Source organism: Erythrolamprus reginae, chromosome 10, assembly GCF_031021105.1.
Source record: "Erythrolamprus reginae isolate rEryReg1 chromosome 10, rEryReg1.hap1, whole genome shotgun sequence".
In the NCBI taxonomy this organism is placed as follows: domain Eukaryota; kingdom Metazoa; phylum Chordata; class Lepidosauria; order Squamata; family Dipsadidae; genus Erythrolamprus; species Erythrolamprus reginae.
The window spans coordinates 43,343,969-43,364,428 of NC_091959.1; the positions used below are offsets into that span (position 1 = coordinate 43,343,969).

Consider the following 20,460-nt stretch of genomic DNA (forward strand, 5'->3'; position numbering starts at 1 on the left):
TGAGCGATACGTTAACAAAAATATGGTAAAAATGTATATATCTCCGACTGAAACTCTGAATGAGACGGGGATGTAAATATCCCAAATGTATGTTTTATCTGTGGCTTCTTTTCTCTATTTTTTTGTTTTGTTTGTCGCTGTTATGTCTGTATATGTTTAAATTAAAATAATGTTAAAAAATAGAACTAGGGGTCATTTTTAGTTAGAGGTTCAAATTGACAGCAAAATTGCACATGTGGCCTCACCAGGGCAATAGGAAGCATGTTCCAAAGCCATGAATTTATAAATTGAATTATAAATCGAATAAATTATATTAAATTAAATTTCTTTTCTTTTCATCTACCATGCAGAGCAGTCAAGTTCTCTGCGAAGCTGATGGGGCAAGCAATGGCGAAGAGGGTCAAAGCCACCATCCTCTACGCCACGGAAACAGGGAAATCGCAGGTCTATGCAAAAACTCTGTGCGAAATCTTCAAGCATGCCTTTGATGCCAAGGTAAGAACCACAGATTGCTTGGACAACCCCCGGAGACCCCCAGAAAGGGTGGCTGAACAAACGCTGCCATTTTTCCACAAGTTGAGAGCTGTCCCAATTTTTTCTTTGAGGCTAAAACACCAAAGGTCTCCTAAACCAGCCTTGAAAATCCTCACGTTGTGTTTTGGGCAACCCTCATTTTGGATTATTTCGTTAATTGTTTAGGTCAATCTGCAATGTGAACAATGCCACCTCAAATGCCTCCCAATTCCTAGAGCAGGTTTGCAAAACCTCCAAAGTGAAGTGTCCTTACTTTTTGTTTCATTTAGTGATGTAGGAGACATAGAATGGAGTGGAGTGGAATGGAGTAGAGAAGAGAAGAGAAGAGTAGAATAAGAAGGAATAGAATGGAATGGAATGGAATGGAATAGTATAGAATGGAATGGAAAAGAATAGAATAGAATAGAATAGAATAGAATTCTTTATTGGCCAAGAGTCATTGGACACAAGGACACAAGGACAAAAGGATATATTCCTCGGGAATCATAAGATACAACACTTAATGATAGTAGTAGGATACAAATAAGCCATCAAATCATAGAATAGAATACAGTAGAGTAGAGTAGAGTAGAGTAGCGTAGCGTTGAGTTGAGTTGAGTTGAGTTGAGTTGAGTTGAATTTTTTTATTCGCCAAGTGTAATCAGACACACAAAGAATTTGTCTTTGGTGCATATGCTCTCAGTGTACATAAAAAGACAAGACACATTTGTCTAGGATCATGAGGAACAACACTTAATGATTGTCATAGGGTACAAATAAGCAAGTGGGAAACAATCAATATTAATACAAATCTTAAGGATACAAGTAACAAGTTACAGTCACACAATCGTAAGTGGGAGATGACCAGGCCAAGACTAAGAGAGAGGTCAAAGGCATCATCATTAGTCATGTGTCCCTTCGCGCTGGACCTAAATCCAGGCCACCTTGAATTTTCTTTCTTATCTCCCGCTCATTTCCCTGGACTGTTAGTGGTTCAGATTCTTGTAGAGAGTCTGCGCTTGTAATAAATCTTTATACTCATTTGACTGGTTTGAATCTTCTGATTTCCCCATCACTTGACAGGAAAAGGAAAAGAATGCTGATGCCAATGAAGCTTTTAAAAATTGACCATTTGAATCATGTTTTTAAAAGGAGAGAAAGTGACAGAGGGCAGCCAGCTACTTTTTAAATAGCATGCCACAATCTGGCTGCCCTTTCTCTGTGGTTTTGTGCTTTTTAAAGTCCTAAGCACTCCTGGGAAGAAAAAGGCAATTGTCCAACTATCGCACACAAATGTGGGGTTTTTTTTATTTAGATTTATATACTGCTTCACAGTGCTTTTTCAGCCCTATCTAAGCAGTTTATAGAATCAGCAAATTGCTCCCAATAATCTGGGTCCTCATTTTACCCACCTTGGAAGGAAGGCTTTCTTGTAAAAATGTATTTTACTTCTCTTTTATCAAATTGCTTCTCTAAGTAAACTAGCATAAAATACTAGTATATAACTCTTATTAAATCCACCACTGCAACCACTAAGCACTAACCACTAAACTACAAACCACTCTATACTATAACAAACCACTCTCTTGTAACCAAACCACTCTGTAACCAAACCACACCCATGCAAGGGTGTTCCTCCTTATATAGGATACAGCCAATCAGGTTGCAGCACAATTAGCAAAACCATGATTACATGCTGGTTATTTATTTCTTTATTTATTTATTCATTTGTCTAATACACAAATACATAGGAAGAAAAATAGACATGTAGTAATATATATAAGGGTAAAGTGAACTTAGAGGAGAGGATATATGAAAGAAAGAAAATATATATGATAGATGAAAGAAAGGAAAGACAATTGGACAGGGGACGAAAGGCACACCAGTGCACTTATGTACGCCCCTTACTGGCCTCTTAGGAACCTGGAGAGGTCAATCGTGGAGAGTCTAAGGGAGAAATGTTGGGGGTTAGGGGTTGACACAATTGAGTCCGGTAATGAGTTTCACGCTTCGATAACTCGATTGTTGAAATCATATTTTTTACGGTCAAGTTTGGAGCGGTTCGTATTAAGTTTGAATCTGTTGCACGCTCTTGTGTTGTTGCGGTTGAAGCTGAAGTAGTCATTGACCGGTAGGACGTTGCAGCATATGATCTTGTGGGCAAGATGGTTATGGCTTACATCAGCCTGTCCCATGGTTACAAACCGTTTACTTGCATTGTGATGTTACCTTCAGAAATGAACTTATTTCTGACAACCACCACCCAGCCATCAGGCTGAGAACTCTTTGCTAAAATTTTTGAAGCCCACCTCATACCATTCTGAACAAATGGCTGCCCAGTACGTATCTCATTGAAAACATCCAGGGATGGAATGCCCACAATTTCTGGAGCCGCCAACCTGTTCAGTTGCAATTGGTGGCTTTTGACGCTTCTTCCTCTGAAGCTACCAGTTTTATCTTTCCAGGTGATGTCGATGGATGAGTATGACACCGTCCACCTGGAGCATGAAACCCTTGTTCTGGTGGTCACAAGCACCTTCGGCAACGGAGACCCTCCGGAAAATGGAGAGGTAGGACGGGAGGTTTTTGCAAACTACTTGTAATGCATGTAGCAACCGAATTGGATCTATTTCGACCAGTGGATTCTATTTATTTATTTGTGGCTGTGGCGAGGGGTGCGTTTGCCCAGGTTCACCTGATGCACCAGTTGCGGCCCTATTTGGACAGGGAGTCTCTACTCACAGTCGCTCACGCCCTTATCCCCTCGAGGTTGGACTACTGCAATGCTCTCTACATGGAGCTACCTTTGAAGAGCGTTCGGAAACTGCAACTTGTGCAAAACACAGCCGCACGAGCGGTTATGGGCCTTCCTAGTCAAGCCCATGTTTCTCCAGCACTCCACGGACTGCATTAGTTGCCAATTGGTTTCCGGACGCAATTCAAAGTGTTGGTAATGACCTATAAAGCCCTACATGGCATCGGGCCAGATTACCTGCGGGACCGCCTTCTGCCGTATGAATCCCAGCGACTGGTGAGGTCGCACAGAGTCAGCCTTCTCCAGGTCCCGTCAACCAGACAATGTTGCTTAGCAGGATCTAGGGGAAGAGCCTTCTCTGTGGGGGGCCCGGCCCTCTGGAGTCAGCTCCCCCTGAGATTTGTACTGCCCCCACTCTCCTCACCTTCCGCAAGAGTCTTAAGAATCATCTATGCCACCAGGTTTGGGGCGATTAGACCCTAGCCCATGGGTCCCCAAACTTGGCAACTTTAAGACTTGTGGACTTTAACTCCCAGAGTTCACCAACCAACTATGCTGGCTGGAGAATTCTGGGAGTTGAAGTCCACAAGTTTTAAAATTGCCAAGTTTGAAGACCTCTGCTAGCCCCCTGGCTGATGAATGTTATGTATGGCTGTTGTTTGAGTGGGTATGATTGGTTTCTTTATATAATAATACTGGGTTTTATAGACTAGTTAAATTAAACTAAATTGGAATTTTTAAGGATTGTTTTTTACGTATATTAATTGGATTGTTTACTACGGTCTCTTTTATATGCTGTAAGCCGCCCCGAGTCCTCGAAGGGGGGTGTCATACAAATCCAATTAAACTTGAAACTAGTACATTTAGGGTTTTTTAAAAATTAATTGCATTTAGACGATTATATTGTATTGTTCTTCTTTTTTCATGTGTCGTAAGCCGCCCCGAGTCCTCGGAGAGGGGTGGCATATAAATGCAATTAAATAAATAAATAATTCGTCAAAAGGTGCACGGGACAGCGGGAACTAATATAAACATAAACAAAATCGAAGAAGGTACAGGTAAATTTGGACAAAAGGACAATAGGACAGGGATGATAGGCACAATGGTGCGTTTATGCACGCCCTTTTCAAACCTCTTAGAAAAGGGGAGAGGTCGACTGTAGACAATCTAAAGTTACAGTTTTGGGAGTTTGGGGAAGAAACCACAGAGTCAGGTAGTGGATTCCAGGTGTTGAGCACTCTATCGCTGAAGTCGTATTTTCTGCAGTCGAGTTTCGAGCGGTTTACATGGAGTTTGAATCTATGGTGTGCCTGTGTATTGTCGCATTGGCTGCCGATCAGTTTCTGGTCAAAATTCAAAATGTTGGTTATGACCTTTAAAGCCCTACATGGCATTGGACCAGAGTACCTCCGGAACCGCCTGCTACTACATGAATCCCAGCGACCAATAAGGTCCCACAGAGTCGGCCTTCTCCGGGTCCTGTTGACCAAACAATGTCGTTTGGCGGGCCCCAGGGGAAGAGCCTTCTCTGTGGCAGCCCCGGCCCTCTGGAATCAACTCCCCCTGGAGATTAGAACTGCCCCCACCCTCCTTGTCTTTCGTAAACTACTCAAGACCCACCTATACCGCCAGGCATGGGGAAGTTGAGACACCTTTTCCCCCAGGCTTTTTATATTTTATGTTTGGTATGTATGTTTGGTTTTTAAATATGATAGGGTTTTATATGCTTCTTTTTAATATTAGATTTGTTTCGCTATAATATTGTTTTTTATTACTGTTGTGAGCCGCCCCGAGTCTTCGGAGAGGGGCGGCATACAAATCTAATAAATTGAATTGAATTGAATTGAAGCTGAAGTATTCATTGACAGGTAGGACCCATGGCAGGTGATTTTATGAACTACATTTAGGTCGGATCAAAGACAACGTAGCTAAAAGCTATCTAAAGCCTAAAATGTTCAACTCTGGTGGGATAAGGTTGTGCACAATCCATACTGAAATGGATTAAAACCATCTCCGATGGTTAAACCTTCCCTTCCCCAGCTGTAGTTTTCTACAGCATATTTCATTTGGTGACTGATTTGACCTAATTTCTAGATTGTATACAATATGTTGTGCCAGCAACTCACCCCAATAAGCTGAACTGGCAAAATGCTCTGACCCACACAGGGGTGCCCGCTCAACTCATTTACAACGCGCTAATGGTCTCTCTTAGTTTTGGCTCTCAGTGTTTTCAGTCTTGGCTCGGTTAAGATGCGTTGACCTGAACTCCCAAAATGCGTGCGTGGTTGGTGCATGCGTGCATTACCACACATGGAATTCTGGGAGTTGCCATCTCCACATCTTAAGAATGAGAAACATTGAAATACGCTAAGCCAGGAGCACCAAGCTCTATTTCATTGAGTTGCTGCATCACGGTTGTGTTTGATCTCGGAGGGCTGGGGGTTTGTGGTCAAGTTATGTGTGATGTCACTGGTATCAGGTCAATTATCCTGAGACCCTCCCTCACTCTCATTATAACCTCCTTCCTTCCTTCCTTCCTTCCTTCCTTCTTTCCTTCCTTCCTTCCTTCCTTCCTTCTTTCCTTCCCTCCTTCTTTCCTTCCTTCCTTTTTTCCTTCCTTCCTTCCTTCCTTCTTTCCTTCCTTCCTTCTTTCCTTCCTTCCTTCCTTCCTTCCTTCTTTCCTTCCTTCCTTCTTTCCTTCCTTCCTTCCCTCCTTCTTTCCTTCCTTCCTTCTTTCCTTCCTTCCTTCCTTCTTTCCTTCCTTCCTTCCTTCCTTCCTTCTTTCCTTCCTTCCTTCCTTCTTTCCTTCCTTCCTTCCTTCTTTCCTTCCTTCCTTCCTTCCTTCCTCCCTCCTTCCCTCTTTCCTTCCTCCTAACTTCCTTCGTTCCTTGCCAGTTCAGCTTACTTACCCTTTGGGGATCGAACAACCGTTTCCACAGGAGTCGCCTAAGACCCTGGAAAAAAACAGATTTCCCACGGGGTTAGGAACTAAAGCTTTAATTCTGGTGCCTTGGAACATGTTTTTACAATCCGCCCAATCAGGCATTTGCAGTAGGGGTGTCCCTCTGACCTTCCTGCCAATCAGCTTCAAGCTCTGTTGGGAGAATTGGCGCTCGACTTATGGTTGGGGGTCACCACAACATGATGAACTGTATTAAGAGGTCGTGGCATTAGAAAAGTTGAGAACCACTGGTCTAAATTATTTTTGGGGTGTCCCTGGCCCTAATGGGATGTGTCTTTCTTTTCTTCATCCCACAGAAATTCGGGTGTGCCTTGATGGAGATGAGAAACCCAAACTCCAGCTTAGAAGAGAGCAGGTAAATTTAATCTAACTAGATTAACTAATAGAATTCCTTTTGCAACCTGGAACTGTTTCTTTGATTATTCATACTTCCTTCTTATGTGCTGTCCTGTGGCAGGATTATAGCAATGGTGGTTTGTTACTGGTTTGGACCACTTCACCCAAAGTAGTGGCAGAAATTTGCCCCTGACAATTCAAAGAATGTATATCTAAAGTATCACGTTCATACCATTAGTGCAGGCTGAGAAAATAGAAACATAGAAACCTAGAAACCTAGAAGACTGACGGCAAAAAAAGACCTCATGGTCCATCTAGTCTGCCCTTATACTATTTCCTGTATTTTATCTTAGGATGGATATATGTTTATCCCAGCCATGTTTAAATTCAGTTACTGTGGATTTATCTACCACGTCTGCTGGAAGTTTGTTCCAAGGATCTACTACTCTTTCAGTGAAATAATATTTTCTCACGTTGCTTTTGATCTTTCCCCCAACTAACTTCAGATTGTGTCCCCTTGTTCTTGTGTTCACTTTCCTATTAAAAACACTTCCCTCCTGAACCTTATTTAACCCTTTAACATATTTAAATGTTTCGATCATGTCTCCCCTTTTCCTTCTGTCCTCCAGACTATACAGATTGAGTTCATGAAATCTTTCCTGATAAGTTTTATGCTTAAGACCTTCCACCATTCTTGTAGCCCGTCTTTGGACCCGTTCAATTTTGTCAATATCTTTTTGTAGGTGAGGTCTCCAGAACTGAACACAGTATTCCAAATGGGGTCTCACCAGCGCTCTATATAAGGGGATCACAATCTCCCTCTTCCTGCTTGTTATACCTCTAGCTATGCAGCCAATAATGTGGTGCATTGCTTTCTGGGCGACCCTTGTTAAATAGACAGACAGACAGATTGACAGGAAAGGAGGGGTGAATTTCAAGAGGCAACTGCAAAGCATTCTTTCGATTGCATTCCACGGGGGCGGAAGTGAAGATTGCATTTCATTCTGGCACAATCTGAATGGCTAATGTGACAAGTTTGTGGGTGGAGGACTCCAAAGGATCTGGGCTCGGTGGAACCTCAGATCCAGGATTCCCTGTATGGTTGCCAGCCTGGTGTTTCGTAGTTGCCTCTTGAAATTCACCCCACCTTTCTTAGATAGTGTGGTCCCACAGAGTTGGCCTTCTCCGGGTCCCGCCGACCAAACAATGTTGTTTGGCAGGCCCCAGGGGAAGAGCCTTCTCTGTGGCGGCCCCGGCCCTCTGGAATCAACTCCCCACCAGAGATTAGAACGGCCCCCACCCTCCTTGTCTTTCGCAAATTACTCAAGACCCACCTTTGTCGCCAGGCATGGGGGAGTTAGGATATTCCTTCCCCTAGGCCATTACAAGTTATGTATGGTATGTTTGTGTGTATGTCTGGTTTTATAATAAAGGTTTTTAGTGGTTTTATTAAATTGGATTGTTACATGTTGTTTTTTATCATTGTTGTTAGCCGCCCCGAGTCTGCGGAGAGGGGCGGCATACAAATCCAATAAATAATAATAATAATAAGCCATTAATTTATCATCAATTTCTGCAGCGGCTTGACAGGTGAATCGAACCCAGGCCACGGCAGTGAGAGAGGAGGTTTTTTAGATTTGCAAATAACACTGAACTATAAGTAAAAATAAGCCTTTTGCAACAAGCAAAATGCAGAAAAGTATGTCGAAGAGCGATAGATAACATGCAAACGTATCCTGTTTTTTTTTTTTAAAGTATAATAATTACATCATTCTGCCGCTAGATGTCAGATTTGTACCACATTTCTTCTATTGGTTTCTTGAGCCAATTCCTATTATTTGTTTTTCCTTATCTCTTTTTAAAAAGTATTTTGCTGCATTTTCTCTGTTGTTGCTTGCTGAATACCGCATATCATTGATGGATTACATTTGGAACCACATTTGGAATGCTGTGTCTAGTTCTGGAGACCTCACTTACAAAAAGAGATGGGTCAAATTGAACGGGTCCAAAGACGGGCTACAAGAATGGTGGAAGGTCTTAAGCATAAAACGTATCAGGAAAGACTTCATGAACTCAATCTGTATAGTCTGGAGGACAGAAGGAAAAGGGGGGACATGACCGAAACATTTAAATATGTTAAAGGGTTAAATAAGGTCCAGGAGGGAAGTGTTTTTAATAGGAAAGTGAACACAAGAACAAGGGGGCACAATCTGAGGTTAGTTGGGGGAAAGATCAAAAGCAACATGAGAAAATATTATTTTACTGAAAGAGTAGTAGATCCTTGGAACCAACTTCCAGCAGACGTGGTAGATAAATCCACAGTATCTGAATTTAAACATGCCTGGGATAAACATATATCCATCCTAAGATAAAATACAGAAAATAGTATAAGGGCAGACTAGATGGATCATGAGGTCTTTTTCTGCTGTCAGTCTTCTATGTTTCTATGTTCCTATGATTAGGATTATTTTATCTTTGGTTGTTTTTATGGGCCTCATGAATTTGGAGAGGATAGAAAGGAACATCAAAACATTCTTACACATACCATATTTCTCAGAGTATAAGACGCACCTTAGTTTTTGGGGAGGGAAATAGGGAAAATTATCTGCCTACCAGGTATTCATCTGGCTAGTGTCCTTCGACTGGTCAGTTTCCACACATTATTTTATCCCCTGGTTAGGGCTTTTTAAAAAAACCTTATTCGGAGAGAGTAACAATGAAAGGGCTTGCAAGCCAGTAAGAGCTGGGAACATCATTAGCACTTGGAAAGAAACATTCTGAGCAAGTAGAGCAATGAAAAAAAACCCTGCAAAGGCTTAGGGCTTGGAAAACATTCTTCACAGAGAGTAACAGTGAAAGAGCTTGCAAGCCAGTAAGAGCTGGGAACATCATTAGCACTTGGAAAGAAACATTCGGAGCAAGTAGAGCAATGAAAAAAAACCCTGCAAAGACTTAGGGCTTGGAAAACATTCTTCACAGAGAGTAACAGTGAAAGAGCTTGCAAGCCAGTAAGAGCTGGGAACATCATTAGCACTTGGAAAGAAACATTCGGAGCAAGTAGAGCAATGAAAAAAAAACCCTGCAAAGACTTAGGGCTTGGAAAACATTCTTCACAGAGAGTAACAGTGAAAGAGCTTGCAAGCCAGTAAGAGCTGGGAACATCATTAGCACTTGGAAAGAAACATTCGGAGCAAGTAGAGCAATGAAAAAAAAACCTGCAAAGACTTAGGGCTTGGAAAACATTCTTCACAGAGAGTAACAGTGAAAGAGCTTGCAAGCCAGTAAGAGCTGGGAACATCATTAGCACTTGGAAAGAAACATTCGGAGCAAGTAGAGCAATGAAAAAAAACCCTGCAAAGACTTAGGGCTTGGAAAACATTCTTCACAGAGAGTAACAACGAAAGAGCTTGCAAGCTGGTAAAAGCTGGGAACATTGTTAGCATCTGGTTAGGGTTGGAAAGAAACTTACTCGGAGCAAGGTAGAGCAATTAAAAAAACCCTGCAAGGTCTTTGGGTTTGGAAAATATTCTTCGCAGAGAGAAACAACGAAAGAGCCTGCAAGATAAGAGCTGGGAAGATTGTTAGCAGCTAGCTAAGGCTGGAGGGGGGGAGCTACATTCAGAGTATAAGCCGCACTGAAATTACGGCTCTTATACCTTTCGTACATTTTAAAAATATTTTTGGACCTTAACAGGGGAATTAATATTTGGAATACACTCAACAAAGGATAGCATAAAGTTGACTCTCCTTCCCTCCCTAGTTTCTTTAATTGTCCGCCCTGTTTGCAGAAGCTACAAAGTGCGCTTCAACAGCGTCTCCTCATACTCGGATGCCCAGAAATCTTCTACCGATGGACCCGAAGCCAGGGATAATTTTGAGAGCGCTGGTCCTCTAGCCAACGTCAGGTGAGCAGGGAAGCTACAAGTGGCTGCAGAAACCCAGCCTGGGATAAAGGAAAAGAGGCCCTTTGAGATGTTCATGTGATTTGTCTTAGATCAGCCCTTTCGTATCTCCTTGTAATTTCTGTAGAAATGCATTATCCATTGCCAGCTTACTGGGCTTGTTGCCGATAAGGTCCCACAGAGTTGGCCTTCTCCAGGTCCCGTCGACTAAACAATGTCATTTGGCGGGCCCCAGGGGAAGAGCCTTCTCTGTGGCGGCCCCGGCCCCCTGGAATCAACTTCCCCTGGAGATTAGAACGGCCCCCACCCTCCTTGTCTTTCGCAAGTTACTTAAGACCCACCTATATCGCCAGGCATGGGGGAACTAAGACATCTCCCCCAGGCTTATTATATTTCATGTTTGATGTGTATGTGCTGTATGGTTTTTAATTGTTGAGGTTTTTATATATTTTATTCTTAGATTTGTTCCATTGTTATACTGCTTTTATTACTGTTGTGAGCAGCCCCGACTCTTCGGAGAGGGGCGGCAAACAAATCTAATGAATTGAATTGAATTCCACCCTAGCCCCTATAGCAGTGATGGTGAACTTATGGCACGGGTGCCACAGGTGGCACATGGAGCTACATCTGCTGGCACTCGAGCCGTTGCCCTAGCTCAGCTCCAATGTGCATGTGTACCGGCCAGCTGGTTTTTGGCTTGCACAGAGGCTCTGGGAGAGCACTTTTTGCTTTCAGAGAGCCTCCGGGGTTGGGGAGAGCTTTTTTGCCCTCCCTGGCTCCAGGGAAGCCTTTGGAGCCTGGGGAGGGCAAAACACGAGCCTCCAACTGGCAGCGTGCGAGCGGAGCAGTGTGCAGATTATCTGATCGTAGTTCTTCAGGACCGTGCCTTGCTGTTTCAGGACTTTGTTGATTTTTCACGACTTTGAAACCAAAGCAGAGCAAAGTGTGTGTGTTTCATTTGGTGGAAGAAGGAGGGCTGTGACGTTTCTTCACAGCTGCTAGCTAAGTACTTACGGACTGATTAAGGGGATTGTACAGACTACAAGGTTGTTTTGGGACGAGTGCTCTCTGCAATACAAAAAGGGTGCTTTGTTTCTTTTGAATTTTGTGATAAAGAACATTGTTTTTGAACTTTCAAGTGTGTGTGTTTCTGAAATTTTTACTCTTGAATTTTTGGGAGGCTCATACCATAGAGCCCGGCAGAACAATAGATTTTGACTGCAGGAGCAAACTGCGTCCTTCCTTAGCTCCATGTCGACTCTGCTTGGATGCCAGAAGTTTGTGTGGTCACTTGTGCCCTGGCTTAATTCCTTGCAGGTTCTCTGCCTTTGGGCTGGGTTCCCGCGCTTACCCTCACTTCTGCGCCTTCGCCCGTGCTGTGGACACCCTCCTGCAAGAGCTGGGGGGAGAACGTATCCTGCGGATGGGCGAGGGAGATGAACTGTGCGGTCAGGAGGAATCCTTCAGAACGTGGGCCAAGAAAGTCTTCAAGGTAACCTTCATGTTTGGACCTGGTCTTTCAATAGCTCTCGTCGTTACATCCAGAATGATAACCTCCATCAGGAATCTGTTTCCTGAAATTTAAGTCTGTCTCTTGCTATTGAAAAAAAAAATCAACCCAACCCAAGAAAACAGATTGATGGGGAAATCCCTTTGAAAGTGACAACAAACAAGAGCTACGACCTATGAGTAGTTTCAAATGTACGACTGGTTGCTTAGAGAGGTTCCAGATTTATGATGGCTCACTTGTAAGCAGTGATGGGCTACCAATAGTGATGGGCGAACCGAACCCGCACAATTCAGGTCTGTACCAAATTTTTCGGTGTTCGGTATGCCGAACACGAACCCGAAATTTTTTCAAACTTTGGGCAAAGTTCGGGGTCGTGTTCGGCGTTCGGAGCTTTGATGTCACCGGCAGGTTGCTAAGGACGCCAAGGTGATCACTTCCTGGATTCCATGGAATCCAGGAAGTGATCACCTTGGCGTCCTTAGCAACCTGCCAGTGACGTCAAAGCTCCGCCCCCAGAATCTGTTCGTGGGAGGGATTCCCCAGCTCCTTCAAAGGGAGGTCTTCACATAAAAATAAACATTGTTATTTTTACGAAAAAGGACACCGCAGTGGCGCTGCAAGAAAAGGGCGGTCCTTTCACGTAAAAATAAACATGTGATCACCTTGGCGTCCTTAGCAATGTGCCGGTGACGTCAAAGCTCCGCCCCCGGAATCTCTTTGTGGGAGGGATTCCCCGTTCGGGTTCGAGTTCGGGTTCAGTTCGGGTTCGGCCGAATTTTGTTTCAACATCTTTCAGTGCAAATTGGGTGCTCTGGGGTGGAGCTCCAAATTTTGCTACCGGAACTGCGTTCCTGACCATTCCCGTAGGAGCCCATCACTGCTTGTAAGTTACTTACAACTCATGGTCACCTGACCATGACCTATTTGCCCAAACCTGGTGTATACCTCCATGTTTTCAGCAAAAACACCCAGAGCAAACAATGGGCTCGCTGAACAATTACAATGTTTGCCTTAGGACCACAGTGACTGCCACAAAACGGTCATAAAATTGGATCGGGTCTCATGACGGTCCTCTTTGTAACCATCACAACTAATGGTCAGGCTCCATTACGGGTGTTGGGTGAGGGGACAACCTTAGTCTTCAACTCTGTTTGCGCTGTGTAGGTACCACCTTAAGTCTCACCTCTCCACCCTGTTTAAGAGGGGAGGGATTTCCTCATAAGATACATAAGATAAGATAGGGAAGGTTTGCCTATTTGCCGATGACTCTAAAATGTGCAATAGGGTTGATATTCCTGGAGGCGTCTGTAATATGGTAAATGATTTAGCTTTACTAGATAAATGGTCAAAGCAATGGAAACTGCAGTTTAATGTTTCCAAATGTAAAATAATGCACTTGGGGAAAAGGAATCCTCATTCTGAGTATTGCATTGGCAGTTCTGTGTTAGCAAAAACTTCAGAAGAGAAGGATTTAGGGGTAGTGATTTCTGACAGTCTCAAAATGGGTGAGCAGTGTGTAGGAAAAGCAAGTAGGATGCTTGGCTGCATAGCTAGAGGTATAACAAGCAGGAAGAGGGAGATTTTGATCCCCTTGTATAGAGCGCTGGTGAGACCACATTTGGAATACTGTGTTCAGTTCTGGAGACCTCACCTGCAAAAAGATATTGACAAAATTGAACGTGTCCAAAGACGGGCTACAACAATGGTGGAAGGTCTTAAGCATAAAACGTATCAGGAAAGACTTAATGAACTCCATCTGTATAGTCTGGAGGACAGAAGGAAAAGGGGGGACATGATCGAAACATTTAAATATGTTAAAGGGTTAAATAAGGTTCAGGGGGGAAGTGTTTATTAATAGGACAACACAAGAACAAGGGGACACAATCTGAAGTTAGTTGGGGGAAAGATCAAAAGCAATGTGAGAAAATATTATTTCACTGAAAGAGTAGTAGATCCTTGGAACAAACTTCCAGCAGATGTGGTTGGTAAATCCACAGTAACTGAATTTAAACATGCCTGGGATAAACATATATCCATTGTAAGATAAAATACAGGAAATAGTATAAGGGCAGACTAGATGGACCATGAGGTCTTTTTCTGCTGTCAGTCTTCTATGTTTCTATGTTTCCTCCCCCTTCTCTGGCCTTTCCTTGAGCGCTTGGTGTGTTTTGCAGGCAGCCTGTGATGTGTTCTGTGTGGGAGACGACGTCAACATCGAAAAGGCCAACAACTCTCTCATCAGCAACGACCGCAGCTGGAAGAGAAGCAAGTTCCGGCTGACCTACGTGGCCGAGGCACCAGAGCTGACCCAAGGTACTCTAAAGATGCTCTCTTCCAGGTGTCTATGGAGATTCCCAGTCATCCAGGTCATGGGTTGTCCCAAAGAGGGCACTGAACTTTCTGGTTCTTCCTTGAAGACATTTCGTTTCCCATGCAAGAAGCTTTTTCAACTCTGACCGCATGAATAGAATAGAATTGAACTCTTTATTGGCCAAATGTGAATGGACACACAAGGAATTTGTCTTTGGTGCGTAGGCTCTCAGTGTACATAAAAGAAAAAGATACCTTTGTCAAGAATCATGAGGTACAACACAATGATTGTCATAGGGGTCAAATAAGTAATCAGGAAACTATCTCTCTCTCTGTCTCTCTCTCTCTATCTATCTATCAATCTATCAATCTATCAATCTATCTCTCTCTCTCTCTATCTATCTATCTATCTATCAATCTATCTATCTATCTATCTATCTACCTACCTACCTACCTACCTACCTACCTATCTATATCTATCTATCTATTTATCTACCTATCTCTCTCTCTCTCTCTATCAATCTATCTATCTATCTATCTATCTATCTCTCCATCTATCTATCTATCAATCTATCAATCTATCTATCTATCTACCTACCTACCTATCTATCTATATCTATCTATCTATCTACCTATCTCTCTCTCTCTCTCTCTATCAATCTATCTATCTATCTATCAACCTATCTCTCTATCTCTCTATCAATCTATCAATCTATCTATCTATCTATCTATCTATCTATCTATCTATCTATCTATCTGTCTGTCTATCTATTCGATTTTTATGTCACCCTTCTCCTTAGACTCAGGGCGGCTTACAACATGTTAGCAATAGCACTTTTTAACAGAGCCAGCATATTTTACCCCCACAATCCAGGTCCTCATTTTACCCACCTCGGAAGGATGGAAGGCTGAGTCAACTTTGAGCCGTTGATGAGATTTGAACCACTGACCTACAGATCTACAGTCAGCTTCAGTGGACTGCAGTACCGCACTCTACCTGCTGTGCCACCCTGGCTCTCTATTATTAATATTATTAATAATAAATTATTAATAAATAAATATCAATAAAAATATTAAGGGTACAAGCAATAGGTTACAGTCATAGAGTTATAAGTGGGCAGAGATGGGTGATAGGAATTATAAGAAAAAATTAGTAGTAATAGTAGTGCAGACTTAGTAAATAGTTTGACAGTGTTGAGGGAATTATTTGTTTAGCAGAGTGATGGTGTTTGGGGAAAACCTGTTCTTGTGTCTAATTGTCTTGGTGTGCAGTGCTCTATAGCTTTGTTTTTGTGCCATTTGCTGACCTCGTCTTTGTATCAGAGGTGTCTTCACTTCTGGAAGCCTTTGGCAATCTCCTTGCTTACGATTTCCCTTTCTCTCCCAGGTTTATACAGCATCCACAAAAAAAGAGTTTACGCCGCTCGGCTGATAGCCCGTCAGAATCTCCAGAGCCCCAAATCCAGGTAGGAATGGTAGAAAATGATCTACAGTGATACCTCGTCTTACGAACTTAATTGGTTCCGGGATGAGGTTTGTAAGGTGAAAAGTTTGTAAGACGAAACAATGTTTCCCATAGGAATCAATGGAAAAGCGATTAATGTGTGCAAGCCCATAACTCACCCCTTTTGCCAGCCGAACGCCTGTTTTTGCACTGCTGGGATTTCCCTGAGGCTCCCCTCCATGGGAAACCCCACCTCCGGACTTCCGTGTTTTTGTGATGCTGTGATTTCTCTGAGGCTCCCCTCACTGGGAAACCCCACCTCCGGACTTCCATTGCCAACAAAGTGCCCGTTTTTGCGCTGCTGGAATTCCCCTGCAGCATTGCAAAAACACAGAAGTCCAGAGGTGGGGTTTCCCATGGAGGGGAGCCTCAGGGGAATCCCAGCAGTGCAAAAACGGGCACTTCGCTGGCAACAGAAGTCCGGAGGCGGGCCACCCCAGTGGCGGCGGCTTGGGTTTGTAAGGTGAAAATAGTTTGGAAGAAGAGGCAAAAAAATCTTAAACCCCGGGTTTCTATCTTGAAAAGTTTGTATGACAAGGGGTTTGTAAGACGAGGTATCACTGTACTCCAGAAGAGAGAGAGGGAGGTAGGGAGGGAATATAAAGAGCTTTGCAAGGACTTCTACACTGTGACTTTCCTCCTTCTGCTAAAATTGCAAATTGCAGCCTCGCCAATAGGACACGAAACCATAGCCCATGTCATTATTATTTCCACAGAATGAGTCTTCAGTGATGCCTTTACCTCTCAATAGGAAGGTAATGCTTAGCCATCATTAGACATAAGCCTGGCTCAAGCAATAGCAATAGCATTTAGACTTATATACCGCTTCATAGTGATTTTACTGCCCTTTCTAAGTGGTTTACGGAATCAGCCTCTTGACCCCAACAATCTGAGACCCCATTTGACCCGCCTCGGAAGGACGGAAGGCTGAGTCAATCTTTAGCCGATGGTGAGATTTGAACTGCTGAACTGCAGCTAGCATTTAGCTGAAGTAGTCTGCAGTGCTGCACCTTAACCACTCAGCCACCCCGGTGCAACCCGTCAGAAATGTCAGAAGAGAAGGATTTAGGGGTCATGATTTCTGACAGTCTCAAAATGGGTGAACAGTGCAGTCGGGCGGTAGGGAAAGCAAGTAGGATGCTTGGCTGCATAGCTAGAGGTATAACAAGCAGGAAGAGGGAGATTATGATCCCGCTATATAGAGCGCTGGTGAGACCACATTTGGAAGACTGTGTTCAGTTCTGGAGACCTCACCTACAAAAAGAGATTGACAAAATTGAACGGGTCCAAAGACGGGCTACAAGAATGGTGGAAGGTCTTAAGCATAAAACGTATCAGGAAAGACTTCATGAACTCCATCTGTATAGTTTGGAGGACAGAAGGAAAAGGGGGGGAAAGTGAACACAAGAACAAGGGGACACAATCTGAAGTTAGTTAGGGGAAAGATCAAAAGCAACATGAGAAAATATTATTTTACTGAAAGAGTAGTAGATCCTTGGAACAAACTTCCAGCAGATGTGGTTAATAAATCCACAATAATTGAATTTAAACATGCCTGCGATAAACATATATCCATCCTAAGATAAAATACAGAAAATAGTATAAGGGCAGACTAGACGGATCATGAGGTCTTTTTCTGCCGTCAGTCTTCTATGTTTCTATGTAGGGTCTCCTGCTTGGGTGGGGGGTTGCAGTAGAGGACTCACAATGTCCCTTCCAACTCTGTAAATTTAATGTATGTGGATGTCAGATATGCAATGTGGGTTCCTATATGTCTCCGTTCTAACTTCACAAAATCATATACCAATGTGTCCTTCCTTTTAGCGACTACTTCACCTTCAACCACAATAATAAGAATGCAGCTGCGAGAGCAATCATGGTCTTCCCCAAATATGCCCATGTTACACCAACACTCCGCAGTCTGCATTGGTTGCCGATCAGTTTCCGGTCACAATTCAAAGTGTTGGTTATGACCTATAAAGCCCTTCATGGCACCGGACCAGATTATCTCAGGGACCGCCTTCTGCTGCACGAATCCCAGCGACCAGTTAGGTCCCACAGATTGGATCTTCTCCGGGTCCCGTCAACTAAACAATGTTGTTTGGCGGGACCCAGGGGAAGAGCCTTCTCTGTGGTGGCCCCGACCCTCTGGAACCAACTCCCCCCAAAGATTAGAATTGCCCCCACTCTCCTTGCCTTTCGTAAACTACTTAAAACCCACCTCTGCCATCAGGCATGGGGGAGTTGAGATCCTCTTTCCCCCTAGGCCTTTACAATTCTATGCATGGTATGTATGTGTGTATGTTTGGTTTTTATATTAATGGGTTTTTAATCGTTTTTAGTATTGAATTACTATTGTACACTGTTTTTATTGTTGCTGTTAGCCGGCCCGAGTCTCCGGAGAGGGGCGGCATACAAATCCAATAAATAAATAAAACACATAAGCACGAAATAGATTTAAATTCAATGTCAACTGCTCCAAACTAGACTGCAAATAATGTCAACCGCTCCAAACTAGACTGCAAAAAACACGACTTCGGCAACAGAGTCATCAACACCTGGAATGCACTATCTGACTCTGTGGTTTCTACTCCTAACCCCAAAAGCCTTTAACCTTAGACTACCTACGATTGACCTCTCCCCCTTTCTAAGAGGTCTGTAAGAGGCGTGCATAAGCGCACCATTGTGCCTACCGTCTCTGTCCTACTGTTCTATTACTTTTTATCATTAATCTAATATTTTATGTACAAATTACCATTCTATAATTTTTTGACAAATTCATAAATAAATGAATAAAAAATAAAAATAAATGTAATCTCACTGATTTAGTGGGTTAGACGACCTACTAGATCCCTTCCAACTCTTTTATTCTGTGTGCTTTTACTTTTCTTTACTTTTTTTTTCTTGTTTAATTTTACAAATGTGACATACAAGACAAAGGAAAAAAACATACATAAAAACATATATATACAACATTTGGGAAATGAAAGTTTCCCCACTTTTTTGGGGGGGGGATATTTGATCAGAGAATTACACTTCTTTTACATAATATTAATTTTTGAATTCTTTTATTTGACGTGTTGCTTTGCATAAATTTTTATTTATTTATTTCTTTTAGCCAATCATAAAATTTTGCCCATGTTTTATAGTAATCTGATTCTTCTTTTCCCTCTAATCTTTTGGATAGCCTGTCCATCTCCGCACAGTCTAGTATTTTTTTAATTATTATGTTTTCTTCCGGTATTTTATCTGTTTTCCACTGTTGGGCATATACTATTCTGGCAGCTGTTAGTATATGTATAACTAGGTATCTTACTTCTTTTTCTATTTTTTTAATTAAAAATACCCAATAAATATAATTCTGGGGTTTTTTTCGATTTCTTGATTTGCTATTTCTTTTAACCAATTTGTTATTTTATTCCAAAACTTTTTTGCCTGTGTGCATGTCCACCATCGGTGGTAGAACGTGGCTCTTTCTTTTTTACACTTCCAACATATTGGAGAGGTTTTTGGGAACATTTTTGCAAGTCTTTCTGGCAATAGGTGCTACCTGTAGAACATTTTATTCTGTGTGCGTTTTCAGTGTGTCTTGGTTTTGAAGACTAACAATGTGTTCTCGAAACTTTCCTTCTTTTTAGCCGTTCCACCATTTTCTTGCGGCTTCACACGAATGGGCAGCAGGGGTTGCGTTACCAGCCTGGAGACCACCTCGGAGTATTTCCAGGAAACCATGAAGATTTGGTCAACACCTTGATTGAAAGACTAGAGGACGCCCCACCTACCAACCAGCTAGTAAAAGTCGAACTTCTGGAAGAGAGAACTACGGCTTTAGGTGGGAAATCCTCGGGTCATTATTTTTGCTTTTGTTTTGTTCTGTCAGGCTCTCTGGTAGAATCCTCCCAAAAATTCACAGGTACAAATTTCAGACACACACACGTTTGAAAATTCAAAACAATGTTCTTTATAATGAAAATTCACTTAAACCAAGCCCTCTTTTGGGACAGCCAAGAGCACTCATCTCCAAACAAACTTGTAATTGGTACAAGTCCCTTATCAGTTCTGTGATACTTAGCTTGCAGCTGTGAGGCAATTCACAGTCCTTCTTCTTTCACAAAGTGAAACACACTTTGCTCTGGTTGAGTTTCAAAGCGGGGGGAAATCAGCACACAAAAGGTCAAAGGCAGCAAAGCAGGCACGAAACATAACGATCAGATAATCCTCCACAATGGCCAAACCCACAGGCTGCTATTTATAGCAGCCTCACTAATGACCACAGCCCCACCCAACCACAGGTGGCCTCATTTTCTTTGATAATAATCTCTCAGTTGTTATTGCCTATGCATCGCTCTCCGCATGCGTGGCTGTATCATTAACTCTTGTTCTGAATCCAAGGAGGAGCTAGATAATTCATCTCCTTCTGAGCTGTCTGCCCCACTCTCCTCCTCCCTGTCACTCATGTCTTCTTGGTCAGAGTAGCCTTCATCATCAGATTCCACCGGGGGCAAAACAGGCCTGCAGCATGTGGATGTCTCCCCCACATCCACAGTCCTTGGGGCAGGAGCTGGGCCAGAGCTAACCACAACATGTTTAACAAGTAAAAAAATGAACACAATGAAAGAATACTTTTTAAAAAAAAGAATAAAAGCCTTTCAAAAATAAATAACCATC

At 42.7% G+C, this 20,460-nt stretch overlaps 1 protein-coding gene across 2 annotated transcripts in view; it reads left to right on the plus strand.

Annotated features, from left to right (window-relative positions):
* The window catches only part of NOS1 (nitric oxide synthase 1), a 113,137-nt gene that overhangs the window by 73,540 nt on the left and 19,137 nt on the right, over window positions 1–20,460 (plus strand). For both annotated transcript variants that reach the window (XM_070763077.1, XM_070763076.1), the window contains exons 13-20: window positions 351–495; window positions 2,979–3,083; window positions 6,527–6,585; window positions 10,355–10,471; window positions 11,786–11,960; window positions 14,153–14,291; window positions 15,676–15,754; window positions 19,431–19,624. In XM_070763077.1, coding sequence (XP_070619178.1) covers window positions 351–495; window positions 2,979–3,083; window positions 6,527–6,585; window positions 10,355–10,471; window positions 11,786–11,960; window positions 14,153–14,291; window positions 15,676–15,754; window positions 19,431–19,624 — 1,013 coding nt within the window. The remainder of the gene's footprint in view (window positions 1–350; window positions 496–2,978; window positions 3,084–6,526; window positions 6,586–10,354; window positions 10,472–11,785; window positions 11,961–14,152; window positions 14,292–15,675; window positions 15,755–19,430; window positions 19,625–20,460) is intronic.